Genomic DNA, 21,765 nt, shown 5'->3' on the forward strand with positions numbered 1-21,765 from the left:
TTAATTTTTATTATTATTATATTTCTTTAGATCAGTCCATAAGTTCTCAAGTGCGACGATTGAGGTCTGGCGATTGAGACTACTGGCCACTCCATAACCTCAATCCTATTCTCTGGAAACCATTCTTTTACCACTTTGCTGGCAGTATGTTTTGGATCATTGTCTTGTTGCATGATCCATTTCAGTCGGCATACTGTCTTCGGCATAAGGAAGCATGTTAGTTTGCAAAATATTCACATACAGGTATTGATCCATTATTTTTCAATGAGCCGTATCGGACCAACACCATGATAGGAAAAACATGCCCATACCATAATAGATGATCCACCATGTTTAAGGGTTTTCCTTGTATACCTTGGATCATATTCTTTATTAGGTGGACGTCTCACATATTCCCTTGATCCTTTCCCACCATAGAGAACTATTTTGCTTTTATCGGTCCAAAGAATATTTCGCCACTTTTGGAGTGGGCACAACAAGTGATCGTGTGCAAACTTTAGTCTTTTGTCAATGTGATTTTTTTTCAAAAGAGGAACTTTGCGGGGGCTCCGAGCATACAAATTATTATCTCTTAAACATCGTCTGACTGTATGGACTCCACATGGCAGATTTAACTCATCTTTAATTTGTGTAGCTGCCTTTGATGGATTGGCTCTGCTAGTCCTTACTATGCGTTTCACCAGGGATGCTGATAAAATCCTTTTACGCCCACGTGTTTCAGATGATTTTTGGTATTTAAGAGCATTGGAAATCATTTTTGCAGAACAACATAGTAATTTCTGTACTTCTTTATAAGTTTTACCTGCACTTATCAGTTTTTTTATCAAATTGCGTTTCTCCGTGCTGCAATGTTTTCCACGACCCACTTTAGATAAATAAATTGCGTGAACACAATAATTAATTTCTTATTATATTGTAAATGATAATATTACTTACTTTTAAAAATCGTATATATTAAATTTTCAATTATATTCAGAGAACAATTAAACGCTGCTATTAATGTGCTCGCCATACAAACCACTTAGCGTCAGTGAAATTAAAATATCAAAATATGATGCCAACCTACCGTTATTCGAACATGACTAACTGCGAATACTAGTGTTAGTAAACGCTTTAGCAAAAAGAAAAAATGAAAACACTTAAAAATAGTAAAACTACAGTGGTAGATAGTATGTCCTTCAAGGGACTGCTATTATTTTTCTCGCAACGTATATATACTTTTCAGGAATGGTATGGATGATTGAAAGATGAAATTAGACTAATCCTTGTCGAAATACGGAAGCATTAATTATTTGAAGTTCAAAGGATCGATCAGTATTCGTATTGTGAATATTTCTGCTGAGGGGATAAGATTAGATGACACAAATTTTATTCGGTTGAATATCTTCCAGCATTTTATTTTCTGGTCTTAGATCAAGTCAAAGAAAATCCGTTTAAAGGCAAATTAAAGTGAGAAGTCGAAGCATCTCTACTCAGGGTTGTGTGCTGGGTTTGGAACCCACCATGTAAAAAGCAAATCCCAATAAAAACAAGAAATTGACGTTGAGCAATGCTAAAAACTCCGTCAGGTTTCAGACAAGATGCAATAGATAAAGTAACACGAGCTGCAGAGCTTATTAGAATAGGTACAATCTTCTGTAAGAGTGTACAACTGCTGGCATACGCCGATGATATTGATATCATTGACCTAAACAACTACGCTATTAGTTCTGCTTTCTCCAGAATGGATAAAGAAGTGAAGCAAATAGGTCTGGTAGTGAACGAGGATAATAAGAAATATATCCTGTCATCAAAGAAGCAGTTGTCGCGCTCGCGACTTGGCGTCCATGTCACTGTTGACAGTCTTAACTTCGAAGTCGTAGTTAATTTCGTCTATCTTGGGTTTCAGTACTAACACCAACAACAACATCAGCCTCGAAATTGAACGCAGAGTACTTTTTGCCAACAAGTGCGACTTTGGACTGAGTAGGCAGTTGAGAAGTAAAGTCCACTCTCGACGAACAAAAGCCAAACTCCACAAGTCACTCATCATCCCCGTCCTACTATATGGTGCAGAGTCATGGACGATGACAACATCTGATGAGTCGGCGTTATAAGTTTTCGTGAGAAAGGTTCTGCGGAAGATTTATGATCCTTTGCGAATTGGCAATGGCGAACATCGCAGTCAAAACAATGAGCTCTACGAAATATATGTTCGTACTGACATGGTCCAACGAATTAAGAGACAGCGACCACTACGGTTCTGAGAGTATTCCAGTACTCGAAGGGGAAAGCAACGGCAAAGGATTACCTTCACTCCGTGGGAAAGACTTGATGGAGAAGGACCATCCACTTCCACACTTGGAATATTAAATTCAAAAATCATTAAGGCCTTTAGGAGGTTTGTATAAAAAAAAAAATAAGCCCAAATCTACTTTGAAACTAACGGCCACCCTAATATACATATATGTACATACATAGTGAAATCTTATGCTTTTTCTCTTTTATTTTAGTCTAGAAAATATTTATTGCCATTCCAGCGCCGTCCGGATGCTTAGGCTACAAGTTAATGTCCGAAGCAGCTGTTCACACTTTGTGATTAATGTCATTCGGCAAATACTGAGTCATGCCCACAGACACATTCATTCATTTATATGTATTATATGTAATGAGTCAAAACGATATAATAATAGTGATAGTAATCGGCAAGGTTCGGAATGGGAATCTCCTGGCGAGAGCTCTCAATCAACTCTTATTTCCGACTACCACTGTAGTGTCTTTCTCGACTGTGAACTCAAAGCTTTGTTTTTCAAAAAACAAAAAAACAAATATCGTAGTAGAAATCAGAAATATCAAACCGTCGGAAATTGTAAGACAAGGCACCCATATCAAAACTAAATCTGAATGGGGTCGAGCAGAAGTTTCCTTGACTCCGTAAACTTCTTAGTTGGACCTGCATATGGATTCGCACGAGGTCAGCAACTAGCGCTTGTGTGATTGTTTCTGGCCCACAGTGGAACTTAAATTGAACTTCGAGCTCTTAGCAAAGCTCGCATCACCGCAATGATAGTTGTCCCAACTGGACACTGTCCTATTGGCACTCATACGGTGAGGTTAGAGATATTGGAGGACGCAGCTTGTCAAAGCTGCAATGTGGAAGATGTAGTGACAACTTTCAGATACTTTCCCCTTTGCTGTTTAGTTTCTGCCAAACTAATGTGAAACCTTTACCTTCTTTACCATCTTAACAGGGATATATCCGTTACAACAACAACTACAAATTTTTGGGCCATAGGTTCTTCTAAAATTAGTCAAGTCAGGAGAGCATCTCCATAACCTTATAAAAATTAAATTTTAGATAGGATAAAAGTCCTTATCAAAATCGAGAATAGTTTTTACTTATCCAATTAAAAATATCATGCTTCAACATTAAATAGAGATGGTAAAGGCAGCCTTTGGCTTTCAATAGTGTTTTTAGGAACCTCCAAAATTCCGCTCAAGGAAAAAGCAAACTTTGTGTTTAAGATTTTTGTGCAGAGTCCTCCAGGTTTTAGAATTCTTTCATGCAAAGATTATTTGAGTTGAAAAGGTTTCCTGAAGTAGCGAAAGTGCAACATACATAAGTCTTTCGCGAGTCAATTAAAGTTGTAGGATTTCTCCTTTCCAATGGGTTGACTTATTTATTTTCAGTTGCACGAGCTGAGCTCTTAAATTCACTCATTTGAGCTCCCTTACCACTTGGACGAAGAAAGGGCTTTATATTGCTCTTAGTTATATCTAAGAACTACCTATCTGAAACTATCTACCCGGAGAAATAAAGTGAGCTATAGCAGGGATCAGGAGGATGGAGTCATGTGTAGAAGTTCAACCACGTGAGAGAAGTTCTCTGAGCGCCATTAACCTGGGAGTGGCCGGAAACGATTCTTTTACATATGGCTCAAGCAGCACACGATTTCCGGTCTTAGACCAAGTATTCTTTAGGTAGCTGAAATTATATCCATTTGAAGAAGAGTTGTAGTGAGGTGGCGACGACTGTGCGCTGGGTTTGAGACCCGCCACGTAAACAAACATACCCAATGAAAAGTCGGCTATTACCGCGTTGGCGGTAGCAGAAATGTAGCAGCCATCTAATTATTAGCGCATCCATAGAGTAACAGTTACCACTCTTTATACTTAAATCTGTGAAATTTTTTGTGTTTCTAACTATTTTCGATTGACCAGTTAACCATTTTAAAGTTGAAGCAAACACAAAGTACAGCTTCGGGATAATCTTGTGGCGACTTCCTATGCACACGCGTCCGTTACCTTAGACTCACAACAATCCTGAGTTTTATTTGCTTTGTAGTACTATTCTCTCATGCGCCTATCTTTGCGTGGCTAAACGCTTTACAAGCTTCACTGCTGACCCAAATCAGTTTATACTATCTTTAATAGGCAACGTAATGGTAATGGTGAAATAAGTTTGTGCTCTGAGTTCACTGAAAAAGTGTAGAAAAATATTCACTCAAGGGGAAAATCGTAGAAAAAAATGAAAACAGGAAGCTCAACTCAATCACAAACAAAAAACGGAAGTTGCAGAAAGAGCAAAACACAAAACAGTGAAGCTAGATGAGAAAAAAATAGTGAAAAGAAATCTCCGTCAAATAGTGTTGAAGGTAAATGCCGTTTAACATCCTTTTCGCAGACTGTCAAAGGACATCGAAACCATTTTACAGTTAAACGCTGTAATTGGATGTGCACATAGCGATAAACCAAACGAGTTGTGAAGGCAAATATTGGTCAACAGAGCAGCGAATTTGGTTAGCTCGCAAGTAAATATGCGGACTCCTCTATATATATCTATATATATATATATGTATATAACTCTTTACCAGTACCTAGACAGCAGTCTGTGCTCAGATAAACTTCTATATATACATATACATGAAGTGAGGACATTTGGTGTGCCAAGAGTTCTAGCCTCGAGATTGTGTATGCATTCAAATCGCCAGGGAGGCTTATAAGACCGGAGCTCGCTATATGCACTTCCATGCTTTTGAGAACCCTTGCGAGACACAGTTGCTTCCGAAATGGTAAACATACTTGTATTGTTTTCATGCTCGGAATTACATTCCAATTATTATTATTAACAGACTTACAGTGTTATTTCCAGCTCTGACTTATATATTTATATATACGTATATATACAGCGGCTACGCTGGCTAGGTCATGTTGTCCGAATGGATGAAAACACTACAGCTCTGAAAGTATTCGCTGTACCCGCCGGGGGAAGCAGAGGAAGAGGAAGACCTCCACTCCGTTGGAAGGACCAGGTAGAGAAGGACCTGGCTACGCTTGGAATATCCAATTGGCACCACGTAGCGAAAAGAAGAAATGACTGACGCGCTGTTGTTAACTCGGCTATAATCGCGTGAGCGGTGTCTACGCCAGTTAAGAAGAAGACTTATCAGAGGTTTCTTGATAGAAACAAGTTTCGTTTCTAGAACACCTTTTAAGTTCCAAGAAAGATCTAAAAGATTTTGAATCTCGACACTTATGTAATCTCCAGAAAAGGCTATTTTAAATTTTTGTGTTTTTCTATTTGATTAATTGAGGAAATTTTGATCTAACGGATCACATAATATAAAACAGTGACAGGCTTCGATTTAAGGAAAGATTATTAAAGATTTATTAATTAAGAAAAAAGTACCTCTAATTGGATCACCCGTTAAAAAGCCGTGGTAGACTTCGGTAAAATGAAAGACTTGATCTGATATCTTGCTAACTTCCAATTATGTGTTAATATTAGGGTGTGTGTAGGCAAGACTTTCATCTAAGGAAGATTTTTAAGATCTAATTATTCTGGTACTTCAAATCACATCTTGGAGCTAAGAGGTAGATAACACCTCATAAGTTTTAGAATACTTCAAATGTTGTTAAATCAGAGGTTCGGAACTCGCTTGAACTTCTAAGTGGACTCAAATCGGCAAAATAGCCATACTTGTCTGAATTAAATTTGGATTCTTCACGGATTTCTGGCTATACACCTCTAATGATGATTACAGGGATATCTGGCTGTACAATAGACTAATACATCCAGAGCTAGCCGTAATCATAAAAGCCAAACATCGAAATATGTTCATAATCCAACCACCGTATACTGTACTACTGTATCCGCACTCTCTTCTCGCCGACTCCGACATTCCAGCATAAACCAAAAGCTCTTCTGCTGTCACCTCAGTAAGGGTTTGGTTTCGTGCACTAATGTCACTCACATTACTCGGTTTGACGGCCAAGGTATCGTCGTAAAGGCTTGCTGGCTGCTGTGGCTGACCGGCTGGGTGTATCTTACAAGCTGTTGCAATTAATGGGCGCTCAGCGAGGTACCACCATGCACTAACACATGCCATGCACTAATACAAACACATTTTTGAAAAGCAGAAACAATTAATGTTATCTCACGCACACTCAAAGCCGTGCATGGAATTTATATTTGTATGTGTGTTTATTCGTTCCTTTTAGTTTCTCATTGTGTTTGCCTGCAGTTTTCGCTCCTACAGTGTTCCGCCTTTACACAGAGCAATTAAGCGTTAACGTTGATAGTTCTCGAATATCTGTGAGTGTGTGTGTGTTTGTTTGTTGGTGTGTAACGGAAGACCGCATGAAGTGGGCGTTTCGTGCCGATTGCCTTTGTGCTTGTATTCATGCGCAATATCTGCATAACTGATGGCTATCATTAAAGCATTTTCTGAATTCACTAAAATCGCTCTGGGCTTCATTGATTTGTTCTTTACTTTTTTGCCATTCTTGTTAGTCGCACAACATGAAAAGGGTTAAACGTTGTCATGCCATTCGCAGTATGCGCAATTTACTCAATTGTAGTTTTTTTCATTTTTGTGTCTTCAAAGAAATTCATTCAGTTATGATTAGATAATGCCAAACTCTCTAAAAGTAAAGAAGGTTGGCATCCTCTTTTCGGCTTTTGGCTTTTATACCCTCTAATTGGCACTGGCTATTGAATTTTTCGATAAAACTTTAATGTCATCTCAAACTAACTTCTGTTAAATTTTTTAGAATTTCGGTGCGAATCTAAGCTTGAAGTTGTTCAGTGTTTTATATTGGTTCAACAGGTATTTATATTGGAAAGCGAGACTAAAATTGGCTTAATCATTAGAGTCAGGGTGACCAAATTTTCTATGTATTCGAAGAGAAGACTATAGCAATGGACTAAAGATAGTATCGAAATATCATTTCTTTGCCGATACTCATCATTATAAGCATTAATATTTCTTTGTAAGTTAGAGCCTTATATTATTATGTATAAAATTCGGTTGGCAATTAAACGATATTTGGTTTAAGCCCCTGAGAGATCTATCCCTTCAGCTTGAGCTATGAAAGCACCAGTAAAAAACGCTTTTCCGAACCAAACTCAGTATGTTTGACTTTAGAATTATCTACTTATCAAGTAAAAATCAGACCTGAAATTACTCGTGGAAGAATCCAATTTTAACGTTTATTTTCTAAAAAGTGATTATCAGTTCGACGAAAGGTTTTCAAACAAAGAAAGCTGCACTAACAAGTTAAAATAGCTATTGTGACAATAGCAGAAAGGCTTTTTCCAAGATATCTAAGTTTTCTATTCCCTCACTTCTTCTACATATATTGAATTTGATAAAATAAGTTCTAGTCAATAGCTGTGCCTGCAAGCAAATCTGTGCCCTATAGCAACCGTAAGTTTTTGTATATATAGTGAAGGAAAGCACCAGCCGTTACCCTTTGGCCTACTCCAACTGCTGGCGGTTCTACACAAACCAACGGACTAAGATCTGTATCTGTCAAAGAACGCTATACTCGGCTATAACCGCTTATATAATGTTCCTATATCATCATGATCATCGGTAAGTGTTCCGTGCCTTAACATTGTTATTGTTGTTGTTGCGACAGAACTCTGCCGAGTTAACAGTCCTTGGCCGGATAAAAATCCGCGCCCATTCCGTTTACGTAGACCCGACTGCCATGGGAACGATTGTACCTTACCGTTTTGGCTCATCTCACACTTTGTAATAACTGATGCCTCGCAGTAAGTGTCAAATCCAAGCTTACTAAAAGCACTATTGGACTTAAGACCTCTGGTATTTTAAAGAAATGTTATAGGCAATATTCATCAGTCGTTTTATTAAATACAGCTTTCGATTGACCATTTTATATTATCTTATTACGATTATGGAATTTTAGCAGTCGAAGCATCCTGGCGATATAGAAAATCTACAAAGATGTAAGCCAGCCTGAAAGTATAGTCAGTCAGAGCTACTTGCAAAAGGGCCATTAGTTCGAAACCTTCTATACGTGGGAATAATATTTTTATATATCAAAAAGTGCTAGCTAAATTTTGTGAGAACAGAGAACAGCACCGTGTCATATTATTTGCAAATTGGACATTCTCTAACTAGGGCGAACCATCTCCGGTTATACCAAGCATCTTTTTCGGAATAACAAACCTTGATGTTATGGGAGAATACTAATTTTGTAACTTCGTTTGACAAGATAAGAGAAAATTAACTTAACTTCGTCGATAAGGCTGAATGAGAAGTTTAAAAACAAAAGTCCGTTCTTCTGAACGTAATGAAAGAATCATTTTGAATGTCCCTTTTTATTTAAATCATAACAATTGAATCAACGCCAATTGCAAAATTGGGAAAATTGTGGGGTTCTAAGTATTCAGCCTTAATACCAGCCTTTGGATCTTCACCTTGGATTTATATATTTGATTGGGAAAATTTCAGCTGAAGAAACGACCCTGCATTTACAAGTGAATATGCCGAAAACTGCTGACCTTCATAAATACACGGTTCTTCATTTGCCTTAAGTGAAGAAATCCAAATTAGAAGTGACCTTCATTGCCACATAAACATAGTTGTAATGGTTTCTTGCGCTGAATTTCATCTTTCTAACCAGCCACGAAATTCGTTATTATCAGATAAAGTGAAATCTTGCTAAAAATCCTCGAATCTAAGAAAAGCGCTTCAAGCAACTAACGCGGTAATTACAGTTGTCGTTGTAGAACTAAATACATATTCACATGCATATATATTATATCCATAATATTTATTTCTGTTTTCTGTTCTACTTCCTGCTAATTCACCTGAGCGCCAAAAAATTTAATTAACCGCAAACATGCTGGCTTGTGCTGTTATAAAATGTTGTACACCCGTAAGTATTTTCCTTATTTTCCGCCAAATTGCAACCTCATTTCTGCCTCGTTTGTTTTATCTATTTTCCTTGTGCAAATTTACTGCCATTTTTCTATACAAATTCTTTATTTTTCATGGTTTTTTCCCCTATTCGCTGCTTAATTATTCTACGCTTATTTGCCACATGTGGCACTCGGCGTCTAGGGGTTCCAGCCGCAACCATCAAAACAACACTCGTGCTATAAACGGTATATTTTCGTGTTCCATTGCCATACTGAAAAGTTTTATGTTTCAACAAGCATGCAATGCAGCTTTTTTCATATATATTTTTTTTGTCTTTGCATTTCTTCTTTTTGCTACTTCGTCTTCATTTTATGCTCCGCGTTCCTTCTTTCACATTTTGGTGCGGCCATTAAGCTGCCACAATCAGACTCAGTGTACCGCAATACCGCCGCGGGCTACAATGACTCTTATAGAGCTACTAATCAAATGTGCGCTAACTCGTAACCACAACATTATTATGAAATTACTCCGTTATGACAAATTTTAAGGGATGCATTGTCCCTTTATAAATATTAACTGTATACCCTTCTTGCAAGCTGTGTTGACAGAAATTCACGTTAGGTTCAATGGAATTTTGTGTTCAATTAGATTTTATTGCACATTTACAGGCGTTTCAACTATTTATTTGCTGATATGGCCTTTAAGTGACCTCAAGTGTTAGCGATATGAGCAAAATAAATTAAATTTGTAAAAGAATTAGTATTACAATGACCTCAAAGAACTTTTCACACATACTACTACAAACCTACTCGCACACACATACATATATTATTCGCAAATGCAAGTGTTGCATATGTTGCATCCTATATGACTCAAGTTCAACGAGATTTCTGCGTGCGTTTTGCTTAATGAAAATTTTCATAGACTTTTAATACTCGAAAATTCATAAAGAGTACAACAACATGAACAACCAAACGCAGCTTTAATGAAAAAACTGTAGACCACACTGGGTTTGAAAGGCCACTGGTTATTTGGCAGTCCATAACGAGCACGCGAAGTGCAATTTAGCGCAAAGATATTAGTAGTTATTGTGATAAAAACTGCAAAACAGGAAAAAGTTGTTGAAAATTCATAGAACCGCAGTTATTAAAAAATTTCTGAGTACGTACATGTATGTATATATCTGTGTGGGAATTTTTTTTATAGTCGCGAGAAAATGAAATATGCCACTTTTGAGGCGTGAAAGTGTGATTTGAAAAAAATGTTGTGTGGTATTGCAAGTGCAATAAGTCCAGGCGTGAAAAAAAGGAAACCGCTGAAGTTGAACGATGTTACGTATACGCCAAGTAGTCTAAAAATAAAAAATAAAAATAAATAAAATAACAATAAAAATAAAATAAAATAAAAATAAAATAAAATAAAATAAAATAAAATAAAATAAAATAAAATAAAATAAAATAAAATAAAATAAAATAAAATAAAATAAAATAAAATAAAATAAAATAAAATAAAAAAATAAAATAAAATAAAATAAAATAAAAAAAATAAAAAAATAAATATATAATAAAATAAAATAAGAAACTATAAAAAATGAAACAAATAAATTGTTCTACTTCTCTTAATCTTCGATAACTTTCATTCCGATTTTTTATCAATATATTTGTATTTGATTGCAAAATAGTCACAAAATTTAAATTGAATATTATTTTGATAACTTAAAATGCATTTTATTTGAAAGAAAATTTATAGAAAAATCAACATGAATTTAGTGGTTAAAAGGCATCTACATACATATAATAATCAAAAAATTTTATCGTAGACTTTTTTTCCACTTCCTGCTATTTATGGCTGCATTTCTAGGCGCAATAAGAGGATTAACTTTTGAAATAAACAGTAAAAAATGAATGAACAATTTTCACAATCGATAAATCTGAAATATGTATATCGATAAATTTTTTCAAAAGATATAAAAATTAAAAATTTTAACAAAACTTAAATTTAAAAAAGAAAATATTTTTTTATAATAAGTTATCGATAAATAGTAAAATTCAATAAATTTATCGATATAATTTTTACAGAAATTTAAAATAAAAGCGTTTATCAAAATTTAAATTCAAAAAGAAAATATGTTTTTTTAGATAATGTTATCGAAAAATACTAACGCTATAGGTTTTTACTGATTTTAAAATATTTTAGTTATTTATGACTGTAATTCCATTTAAGTGGATTCGACTATATACATATATTTAAGCAACATATACGTAATAAGTATAAATAAACACTTGACATAACTTTCTACATTCATATGCATGATTATCAACTTTTCCTACAGGGTACAATGTGCTTAAAGCCAGTGCATAATTGTGCTTGTACTAGTGCCAGTAGTACTAGTAGTAAGTAGTGGTAGTAGCATGTTTTTAGGCGTTCACTTACCATGCGGCGACCCTTGTACGCGTTCTTGTAGAATTCATTGAACAAGAAGAAGAACATCACAGCGTGCATGCCGATCCACCAAACGAACGCCTTTGGATAGTTGCAATCGATGAAGAGCAATTGGAAGGCGTGCACCATGATCAGCACAAATTGAACCTGCAGAAAACGAGTGCAGAAAAAAATTAATATTATTTATTTCCTTCGTATGCATGTGTGTGCGAGTAAATTGATACTTTACCATCTGCAGTGTGGTCAAGTATTTCTTCCACCACAAGTATTTCTGGAACTGTGGACCCATGGCCGAGAACATATAGTACGTATACATGACGATGTGCACGAATGTGTTGAGCAGACCGAAGAAAGTGCTGTGACCACCTGTTTGAGGGGAGAGAGCGGCGAGGGAAGCGTAAATATATATGCATATATGTTAAAGAGCCAGCGAAAAATTATGCAAGCGTGCAAGTTGGAGGTCAGTTTTGACGCTTCACTTGCAGGTGCTACACATTTGACTATGAGTGTGAGAATGTATGTGTGTGAATGTGTTTACGCACCTGGTGTGAACTTGACACCAAACCAGACAGACATCGGCATGCAGCCGTGGTGTATGACATGCAGCGTCGTTACTTGGCTCGTCTTCTTGCGCAGCACAAAGAAGATCTACAAAAAAATGATTTATAAGAAATGAAACTAAAATATCACAAACGTTGACAAGTTTTTGGTAATAAAGAATCTTATGTGTAGTATATTCATTGCAGCACCATCTTTTGAAAAAGATTTGAACAAGTAATTTTTCAAATATAAATACTCAAGGAAAATGGTTTTTCTCATATTTTTTACAGTTTTCTTGAGTAATGTTTTATGAGTCAAGCTTTTATTACCATTTAAATATGCGAATTCGTTCAATATACAATTTCAATAATATGAATTTTTATGACCTGAGCGATCTAGTAATTATCTATTTTATGTGTGATGTTTTCCAAAACAAAACGCGACCACCCACGCTTTGAAATTTATTATTCCAAACACCAACATACTAGCGTCCACTAAAAAAGAGATAAGTTTTAAGTGTTTTAACAAACAAGAATCGATAAATAGAATTGCAGCAAAACCAAATAAATCACTTGCAGTGCTAACTGTACATGCCGTATAACAACTTCGACTTAATTAGCATTTCACTCAAGAATCGCATAACAAATCGTAAAAATGCCACTGTGCATTTGCATGCGTTGGGAGTCAGCGCCAGAGCCAGAGCAAATTTATGCAATATTTATACATAAATAGAAACTCATGAAGGCAACGTACGGACGTTTGCGAAATTTATGCAAATTTTTATTTTGAAACACACAAGTTTGTAGGAGTAAAAAAACAAGCCATTGTTAATGAAGCGACTAACAGCTGCGTTATTAATGACCAACTGATCATTAATAGTTCGAGATGTTCCACAAAAAAAAAAACAAAAAAACAAGAAAAAAATGTGGTCTTAAAATTTCGAAATAAAAGCGAACGTAAACAGTTTTGACTGCATTCTTCGGATGCCAAAGCGATGTGCTGTGTGTTTGAGATTTTATTTTTTTATTTTGTGGGTACTACATAGAATGCGTATGCAAACTGTTAAAGTAACTTAAGTCGACTTGAGCTAAATTATGTGTTTTAAATATCAGACAAAAACTGATTTTTATACGGTGAACAGGGTATTCGTGACGAAGTTTTTTAGGGATCATAGAAATTTTTTTGTTAGTTTTTGAAATATCCGAATAAAAGTAACGTACGTACGTGTATTTTGATATTCTATTTATCATTTCTCGCAATAGATTAGATCGGACAACTATATCACGTATCTCCTATATAACTGATTATTCAGATTTTTCAAACTTTTTTAAACTTATAGTTTGTTAGGCAAAGTTGTTCAAAATGTCTGTAAAGCATTTCCCGCATACGAAATTTTATGGTAAAAAATCGATACGCTCTACTGTACATACTATATACGAACTAGTCTTTCAGTTTTTGAGATTTCGTCTGAAATTTTATTACCAAGAAACTGACCATTTGACGGAACAGCCAATATCGGCCCACTTTAAAGGCTTACGGGTTTCAAAAAAAAAACCGATTTTTATTGTTTTATTAAAGTCTACAACACTTCTAAAATATTGTCCTAAATTTTCAAGTTGTTCTGAGTAATAGTTTCGGAGATACAGCCTTAAGAACTTGTACGCTCGAGGCTAGCTAGGCTAAGTACGCCGTCTTTAAATGTGTTTTTCTCGAAACTGTGTTTTTGAAATCGGTTGGCAAGATTTCTCGAGATCTTCATGAAATTTTACACAGGCCTTTGAGATACAATTCTTAAAGACTTTAAAGAAGGATTATTTTTCGACTACAACTACGAGTATTTGAAAAAAAAAGTCGCGAAATTTTCTTCGAAATTTTTATTTTTTTGTAAAAATGTTTTTGAAAATTTTTTTTGTAAAATTTTTTTTGTAAATTTTCTTTTTTAATTGTCTTCCAAATATCCAATTTTCAATTTTTTCCTTCTTCCGAGTTCTAAGTTAAGGTGTTCCTGCCAACGCGAGAGCACCTTTTTTCCGAGGTGTCACCGGCAATCGCGTCACAATGGCCGAGTTTACAATTTTTTTCCCAAAAAATTCAGAGTTTCTTTGTTAATAGTATATGTTTGTAACAATAAAAAATTCTAATACAATACTTCATTTTTTACATAAGAAAAAAATTTGAAAAGAGGCTGTTTTTTACCCTAGGAAACCCATGTAACCTCTTAAAGTTTCAGTTTTAGTCGAAGCAATTGGGATATCTATACCTTCGAAAATAATTTGAATTTTAAGAAATCTTCTTGTAGACATACTATTCTTGAATAGCTACAGTTTAAACATTGAAAAAAAACAAATAAATTTTTCAAATTTCTAGCTTAGAATACCCGCCTAATATTGCACAAGCATAAAGGCATATTTTAAAAATATTTGTTTTTTAATAATCTAAGAACTATAATATATTTAGAAATATTTTCAAAGCACTTACCGTGTCCATGAACTCAGTGAATTTGGAGAAGTAGTACCACCAACACGCGTGAACCATCTATATAAACATTTTATTTATACGCAGGCGAATAAATAGAAAATATATATTAGTTTATATATTTTAAACAAAATGTAAAGCATAAAAAATCGGTTATCAGTTTTCAATACTTAAAATAGTAAAACTTTAAAATTTGTTTAATTGGTCAACGTTATAACAAAATGCAAATAATATTAAAGTTTCATTCCAATAAGTTATAGTTTTTTACTTCGTTTTTGTTGTTGTAAATTTGATGTCGGAAACTATTTTTACGTAGCAAAACTAAAAATAATATTTTTTCTAACTTTTTTGTCAATTTGTTTTTGTGTATTTCGTATAAACTCATTCCTGTGGGAATTTAGGGTACTGCGGCTCTCTCGAAATAATTGTGTGTATATACATTTTTTTGTGGTGAGTATAAAACCAATTACCCATTAAATTATAGCCAGTATAAGTATATACTTCTAACTGTTGTTTTTTTACAAAGCCAAGTTCACCAGTACTTTTTATGTGCCGTCTTAACCCGTAAATATTGTGCTTAAACCAAAATTATTGTGTATTTACACCGATTAGGCGTATGCATGTACATATATATTTACAGTTGAATGTTTACAAAAAATAAGCAAAAAACAAAAATATTTTATGCTGGCAACATTTCATTTGAAAGCGTTTAAGATTAGGTGATTTTTAAATATAATATTTATAGCTAGATTACAGAAGCTCACAAAGCATGTGAAAGCTCATATAACATGTAAAAGCTTTGACTAAAGTTTGAGCTATGAAAGCTTATATAACGTCATAAAGCTTTGATCAAAGCTTGAGCGTTAAAAGCTCATGTACCATCCTCATAATAGCATTGTTTAGAGAAAGAGTTTCCTAGAAGACCGCTATTGACTCAGAAGCTGTACGTATACATACTCTTAATCAGTTCAAATCTGGGTCCAGTGATTCTAAATATATTAGAGTTCCGAATTGCAAGTGAAAGCTCAAAGTTTTGCTGTATATGTATAAAAACTTTTAGTCAGTGCAATTCTATGACCAGTGGTTCTAAATATGCTGTGGTACCGAATTGCAAGTGAAAGCTCAAAGTTTTCCTGAATATGTATAAAAACTCTTAATCTATGAAATTCAAAAATTCAAGGGCCAGTGATTCTATATTAGAGTACCGAATTGCAAGTGAAAGCTTAAAGCTTTCCTTACTAGAGCTTTTAATTTAACTATCTTTCTTTGCAACAACTATGAAAAAATTGTTTTTGAAATAATTTTCAACACTCAAACGCTTTCAATCTGACATGCGATTATTTAGAGAAAAAAATCAAAATAAAATTATTTAGAAAGCTTCCCAATCATATCAGTACGCCAAATATATACTTTAAATATTAGTGACATTCTGCGAAAAAGATTGTACATTTTATGCTTAAGAGATAACAAACTTTATAAACTAATATATGTAAATAAATTAACAAAATACGCGTAATAAATAAATTAGTGTCAACAATTTGGGAATGCAGGAAACTTTGGGTGTGTTTCATAGGTGCATACAACATTTCAAAAAATATTTTTTTGTGTTTTTTTAACATTTTACTCGGATGCAACTAAAATACTCGTAATCAATAATATGTGATAATAGCAAACGTGTGGCTACATTTGCAAAATATTTTTTTGTTTTTTTTTTCGTTTTAACACATACCCTTAACGTTCTAGGGTTATTACTATAATCAACTGGCTGACATCGGAAGTTATAATGCCCCGTTAGCCAACCGGAAAATGCTATCTGTAAAGGTAGAGAAAGATTTTTTGTGTTTTGTTGATTTTGTTTTTTTCATCCAATTTGTATGAGCAATTGATATTTCGTTTAACACTCTTGGCGTGTAGAGCTTTTCGAAATTCATGCGCTTGTTTCTAGTAGTATGTTTATGAATATTTCGAGAACTTGCGAAGCGATTTTGAATTTTGAAACCTGCATCAAACGAAAGGAGAAACCAATTTTCTCTGCACAGAACTTCTATATAAAATATTTACACTGGAAAAGTTGGATAGGGGCGATAGAGTATGGAAAGTGTGGGAGTGCTTTGGGTTGCTGTTAGTGGGAGGGAAAGATAAGCTGTCGTGTCCAACCACCGAACGGTAGTTAGACATGTGGATTTATGTAATACATACATTTTAACGTATATACTCATACTTATATAGAGAAAATATTGATAAATAAATAATGTAATCATTCAACTACAGGCTGAATGTAGACTGTGTAGACGCTACATATGTATGTGCTAAAAGTAGAAAAGAAGAACTACAATTTACACAAAATGATGAGCTTAGTTATGGTTCTATTGTAGTTTTACTATTTATAATTGCTTATATTATTGATAATGTTTTTATAATTTTATTTTAGTACATAAGGTAAAGCTACAAGTATTATTTGGAGCGCAGAAATAATATCTAGATTAAAGTGAAAAAGGAGCAACTCTTTATAAACCACGATATTTTGCGATCTTGAAGTATATTAGAATATCACTCTTTTATCGACACATTCATTTAGATATATTTCATTTAATTAAACAAACATTCTATAGAATTACATTAGAGCAGGTCGATTAACAGTGAGTCAAATAAACGAAAAAATCGCGTTTAAGGAAAATGTTTTACGGATTATTTTGAAAAAACTTTGCCTATGAGACTATGGCTCCTGAGTCGATTTCGAACCAGCGAGATTTTGAGCAAAGTTTTTTAAGTATCATGAATATTTATTAGTCAGTTCTTGAGATATCCGAATGAAATTTGATGCGTAGATGTATTTTGATAATCTATTGATCATTTGTCGGAATCCATCAGATCGAACAACAAATATGTCACATATGTATGTATATTCTATATAACCGATTATTCAGATTTTTTTAACTTCGCCTAAAAAATTGCGGGCTCGAAACCGGTTTCATAATTTCAGGTTCTTTGTCGATTTAAAAAATCAAAAAAATTCATAAAAATCGACCCGCTCTAACTTACATATAAAGTATAGGTATTAAATTTAAGAAAAATAGGACAAACTTCAAAATATATTTTATTTTAATAAAAACTTAAATTATATGGTTAAAAAAAGATAAGTATACAAGGAACTCGTTTTATTGTAAGTGAGCGGTAAAGAACACTCAATTCGCATAACATTTCGTGTTTCAAGTAAAGTCGCCAGCCGTTGTTGATCATTCAAAATAGAATCTCTGAGTTACAGACTTTTGAGTACGCGGAATTCCGTTAAAAAGCTTTAGTGTTTGAGCACCTTTCGTCGTTTTGCTGTGCATTCCTTTGCCGCTCGCTTACAAGATAACGCGTACTCTTATAAAGTCATTGAAAAATATTCGTGACAGTTTACTAAATTCATAGATAACTTAAAAGTAGGGATAATAGTAGGAAATATATAGTATGTATGTAGATCACATTTATTGATTATTCGATGCTAGAAATACTTCTAAAAGGTGAATGTATATCTTCTTAATTTATATGCACTTATTGAAATTTAACGCACATATATAGTTATGCATGAAAATTAAATTAATAATTAAAGTTAAAATGCTTTCTACAGACATTTAACAAAAAATTACTAGTTGTGAAGATCTACTTGTATATTAGAGTTATAAAAAATACACATATACTAAGCTACTTCTACGATGAAAAATGGTTGTGAGGACGCGTTGATTCATAGTTCAGTGCTGGAAAATATAATTTCATACAAACATTTGTATTTTAAGTTAAAATTTTAATTTTATAAACCATATTGGTATCTGCTTATTTTAAGTAAATTAATTTTGTACTAAATATACATTTATTATTATTTATTAATGTTTTTTTAAATTATTTTTTTGAATTACTTGATAGGGTTGTTCACCACTTTCAAGTCAGAAAAATATTATAATTTTTTTGTTTAATTTAATAGCTAAAGAAAAATAATTTATATTTATAGAAATGTATTTATACAGTTGGGATCAAACTATATAAGCGAGTATGAGATGATGTCTTTTGAGCAAAATTATACACCAAAATCGCTTTACGTCTAGCAGACCACTGTAGTGTCCTTCAAGCGGAGATCACAGCAATTAAGGAAAACCTTCGTTTTTTGACAAGGATTGTACTGACAACAAAGAGTATATACAAATATCTATGAATATAGCCAAGCGGCTATGAAATTACTAAGGTTTCTAGGGTTTCCTAAAAGTTGGTGCAAGAATACCTTGATCTCTTATTGGATCTAACAGCCTATTTCACGATAAACATGTATTTGGTTTCAGCACATAGTGAAATTCCTGGTAACTGTGAAGCAGATGAACTAGCCAGAATAGGCAGCGGATGTTTAAACGACAAACATGCTATAAAGATATCGGCGTCAATACGTAGCTGGTTCAAAAAGCAGGCCAGCGTAGCGTAATTGGAATATGGGCCACACACGCCGACTATTAAAATTCAAAAGAAATTACATAAAAACTCTAGTAGGAGTACTAAGCGATCACTCTCAGTAGACTGGGAGTGCTATATAATGCAATAGGAGTACAAGGTCACTGTCAGTAGACTAGGAATATATTTCATGACCATTGTAGATGCACTCAGGAGGTAGAAGAATGTAATGCGAATGTTAATGTTATGAATCGCTGCCATAGGTCGACAGTTTCTAACGATGTTACGGAGGTTGCACAGCTAAAACTTTTTCTGCTGATGAACATCATCAGAAGATTCAGCGAGAAGACAATAAAGTGTGGGGATCTGAGTCGCTGTAGTTTCTCAATATGCATCCTAAAGGCTTGTTGTCAGAAAACCACCCTATCTACCTATAGAATTCAATGTACTTTAATATGTAGTGATAAAATTTGACAGAATTGTGGATTCTCTTGATCTAACAACCGATCTCCGGGAGTGCCTTCAAATCGAAATTATCGAAAAGCTTATTTTTCCTAAACTACTTGATAAATATATCCGAGAGAGACGTGTAAAAATTTCAAGTCAAGTCAATATTTTATTCTTTTTTTGTTTCGAAGAAATTTTCGTCACCGCCACCGAAACAGCTTTAATTGTTTAAAGTTTTGGAAAACGATTACAGTTATTAAGTTAAAAAGTTCTTACAAATCGCTTTAAACTTTTCACCGAAACTATTTGCCATATCAACTTGAAATTTTCGAAGAATGTTCTCAATATAAGAATATTCGAAATAATATGCAAAATGCAGCCTTTAAAATTCGATAAATATTGTTTTATAAATATTTTAAGACCGAAATTTTGGTCAAAATCAATTTTTTTGAAATCGCCATTTTGTCAAAAAAAATTTTTTTGCTTATTCCTTCAATTAATTACTGAATTTAACATTACTTCAACAAAATCTGTTTGGGTTTTTAATTTCAGAGAATCCAATTCAGAAAAATAGTGGACTCCGCAAAACGACTTTTGTGAGAGGAGCTGCCGGAGATCAGCTGTCCTTGCTTTCCAAATAAATATTTTTATTAGAACTAAGTCTTAAATACACTATGTGTACAAATTTTTTTATCAATAAATTTAAAAGTTTTCTCAAAAAAAAAATCTGGAAAATTCGCTTTTTTCCGACCTTGTACCTTAAATATACATATATAGTATAACAGCATTTTTCCAAAAAAAAAAAAAAATATTTATATTTACAAAAGTTTTTATATTTTACTCGCTAAACCACCCCAATACTTGTATAATAATATATGTATAATGATTAATATGTTTTTTACTTAAATTATTTTCATAAAATTTTCTGATTTTCAAAAATTTTTCCAGCAAAGAAATTATAGAAAAATAATAATACTATTAGCTAAGTTCTACACACTAAAAAATGATATGCGAAAATTAAAAAAAAAAAACCGATGATAAAAAAGGCATAAAAATAAATATTTATGTATGAGAGTTAAAAAAATAATACTGAAAAGAAGAGAAAATAACGCAGCACTGCAGAATTAAAGACTTATATAAAGCTAACGGTTATAATTTAGCTTTTGGCGGCAGCTTAAGCATACCCAGCACTTGTATGCTCTTCGCAGCGTGATTAATAAGCTATGCATATGCAATTTGCTGAGCTGCAACAAATTGCACTAAGCTTTTTAGCAGCTTTAAGCGAATCCTGATGAAGCACGAAGCGCAATTGGCGAATGATTTCGATGATGATTTACTGCAAACTACTTTTACACATATATTTACTAGTTATACATATGCGTTACTACTGGTGGCACATATGTGATGGTTGTAGATATGTAAATATGCAGATGAAGATGAGTTTAGATGCGCTGATGCAGCTACAAATGCGCAGTTTGATTATATAGATTTATGCTTTTTTCTAACTAATTGTAAGAGATCGAGTGGAGCGCAGTGTATTTAACTATTTTGAAACGCGAAGACAGATTTTTAAAGCAATTTGTTTTTTTTTCTATATATTTTTTATGCGGACTTCAAGGTGTCTGTATTGCGTTTCACTGTTGTTGTTATTGTTTTCTCACGCTTTTATAATAAAATTTTCATTATTATTGTTTTTTGTTTTTGTTGTTATTTAGTTTTCGGTTCATTAGACAGTCCAGTTTTAGCATTCGCTTAAACACTTACACGCTTCGTAGTGGGATCATCGCTATAATCCACCGGCTGACATCTAAAGCTGTAATGACCCCACCAGCCGCCCATTAAACACTAAAAAAATATACATTTCGCAAGTAACAGAAAAAGAGAAATATTTCATTTTTAATAAAAAAAGGTACTAAGCACTAAACAAAAATTGCAAAATTAAATATACAAAGCTTTTAGTGGATTCGGCAAAATAAAAATACTTTTTTTTTCAACTACAAAATGGAAAGCGGCATTAAGGGAGCAAAAGGTGGGGGCGGAAGGATAGCAGAAGCGCGCATGTTAGACTACAATATGCGGCGTTTTGATAAAAGGCAACGGTACTTGAGCTGTACCCGCGTATGCGCGGTTGTGTGGGTTTGGGGCTTTCAGGTAGAATTTGCGGTGGGTGGGATGTGGTATGCGGGTGTGTATAAAAATTAATTTCGTAAAAAATAAAAAAATATTTTATAATTTAATTTATAGTATGGTAGATGTAAGTTTGTATGTATAGATTATCAGTGTGTTG

General features: G+C 33.7%; 1 protein-coding gene across 9 annotated transcripts in view; it reads right to left on the reverse strand.

Moving 5' to 3' along the window:
• Positions 1 to 21,765, reverse strand: part of LOC120768081 (elongation of very long chain fatty acids protein AAEL008004) — a 142,396-nt gene that overhangs the window by 17,170 nt on the left and 103,461 nt on the right. For 8 of the 9 annotated variants that reach the window (XM_040094679.1, XM_040094662.1, XM_040094613.1 and 5 more), the window contains 5 exons: positions 16,339 to 16,422; positions 14,613 to 14,669; positions 12,137 to 12,242; positions 11,824 to 11,960; positions 11,586 to 11,741 (listed from right to left, as the gene is read on the reverse strand). In XM_040094679.1, the coding sequence (XP_039950613.1) occupies positions 11,586 to 11,741; positions 11,824 to 11,960; positions 12,137 to 12,242; positions 14,613 to 14,669; positions 16,339 to 16,422 (540 nt within the window). Of the gene's footprint in view, positions 1 to 11,585; positions 11,742 to 11,823; positions 11,961 to 12,136; positions 12,243 to 14,612; positions 14,670 to 16,338; positions 16,423 to 21,242; positions 21,324 to 21,765 lie in introns of all 9 variants that reach the window. The other variant, XM_040094670.1, reaches the window with a different exon arrangement.

Source organism: Bactrocera tryoni, chromosome 1, assembly GCF_016617805.1.
Source record: "Bactrocera tryoni isolate S06 chromosome 1, CSIRO_BtryS06_freeze2, whole genome shotgun sequence".
Lineage (NCBI taxonomy): Eukaryota > Metazoa > Arthropoda > Insecta > Diptera > Tephritidae > Bactrocera > Bactrocera tryoni.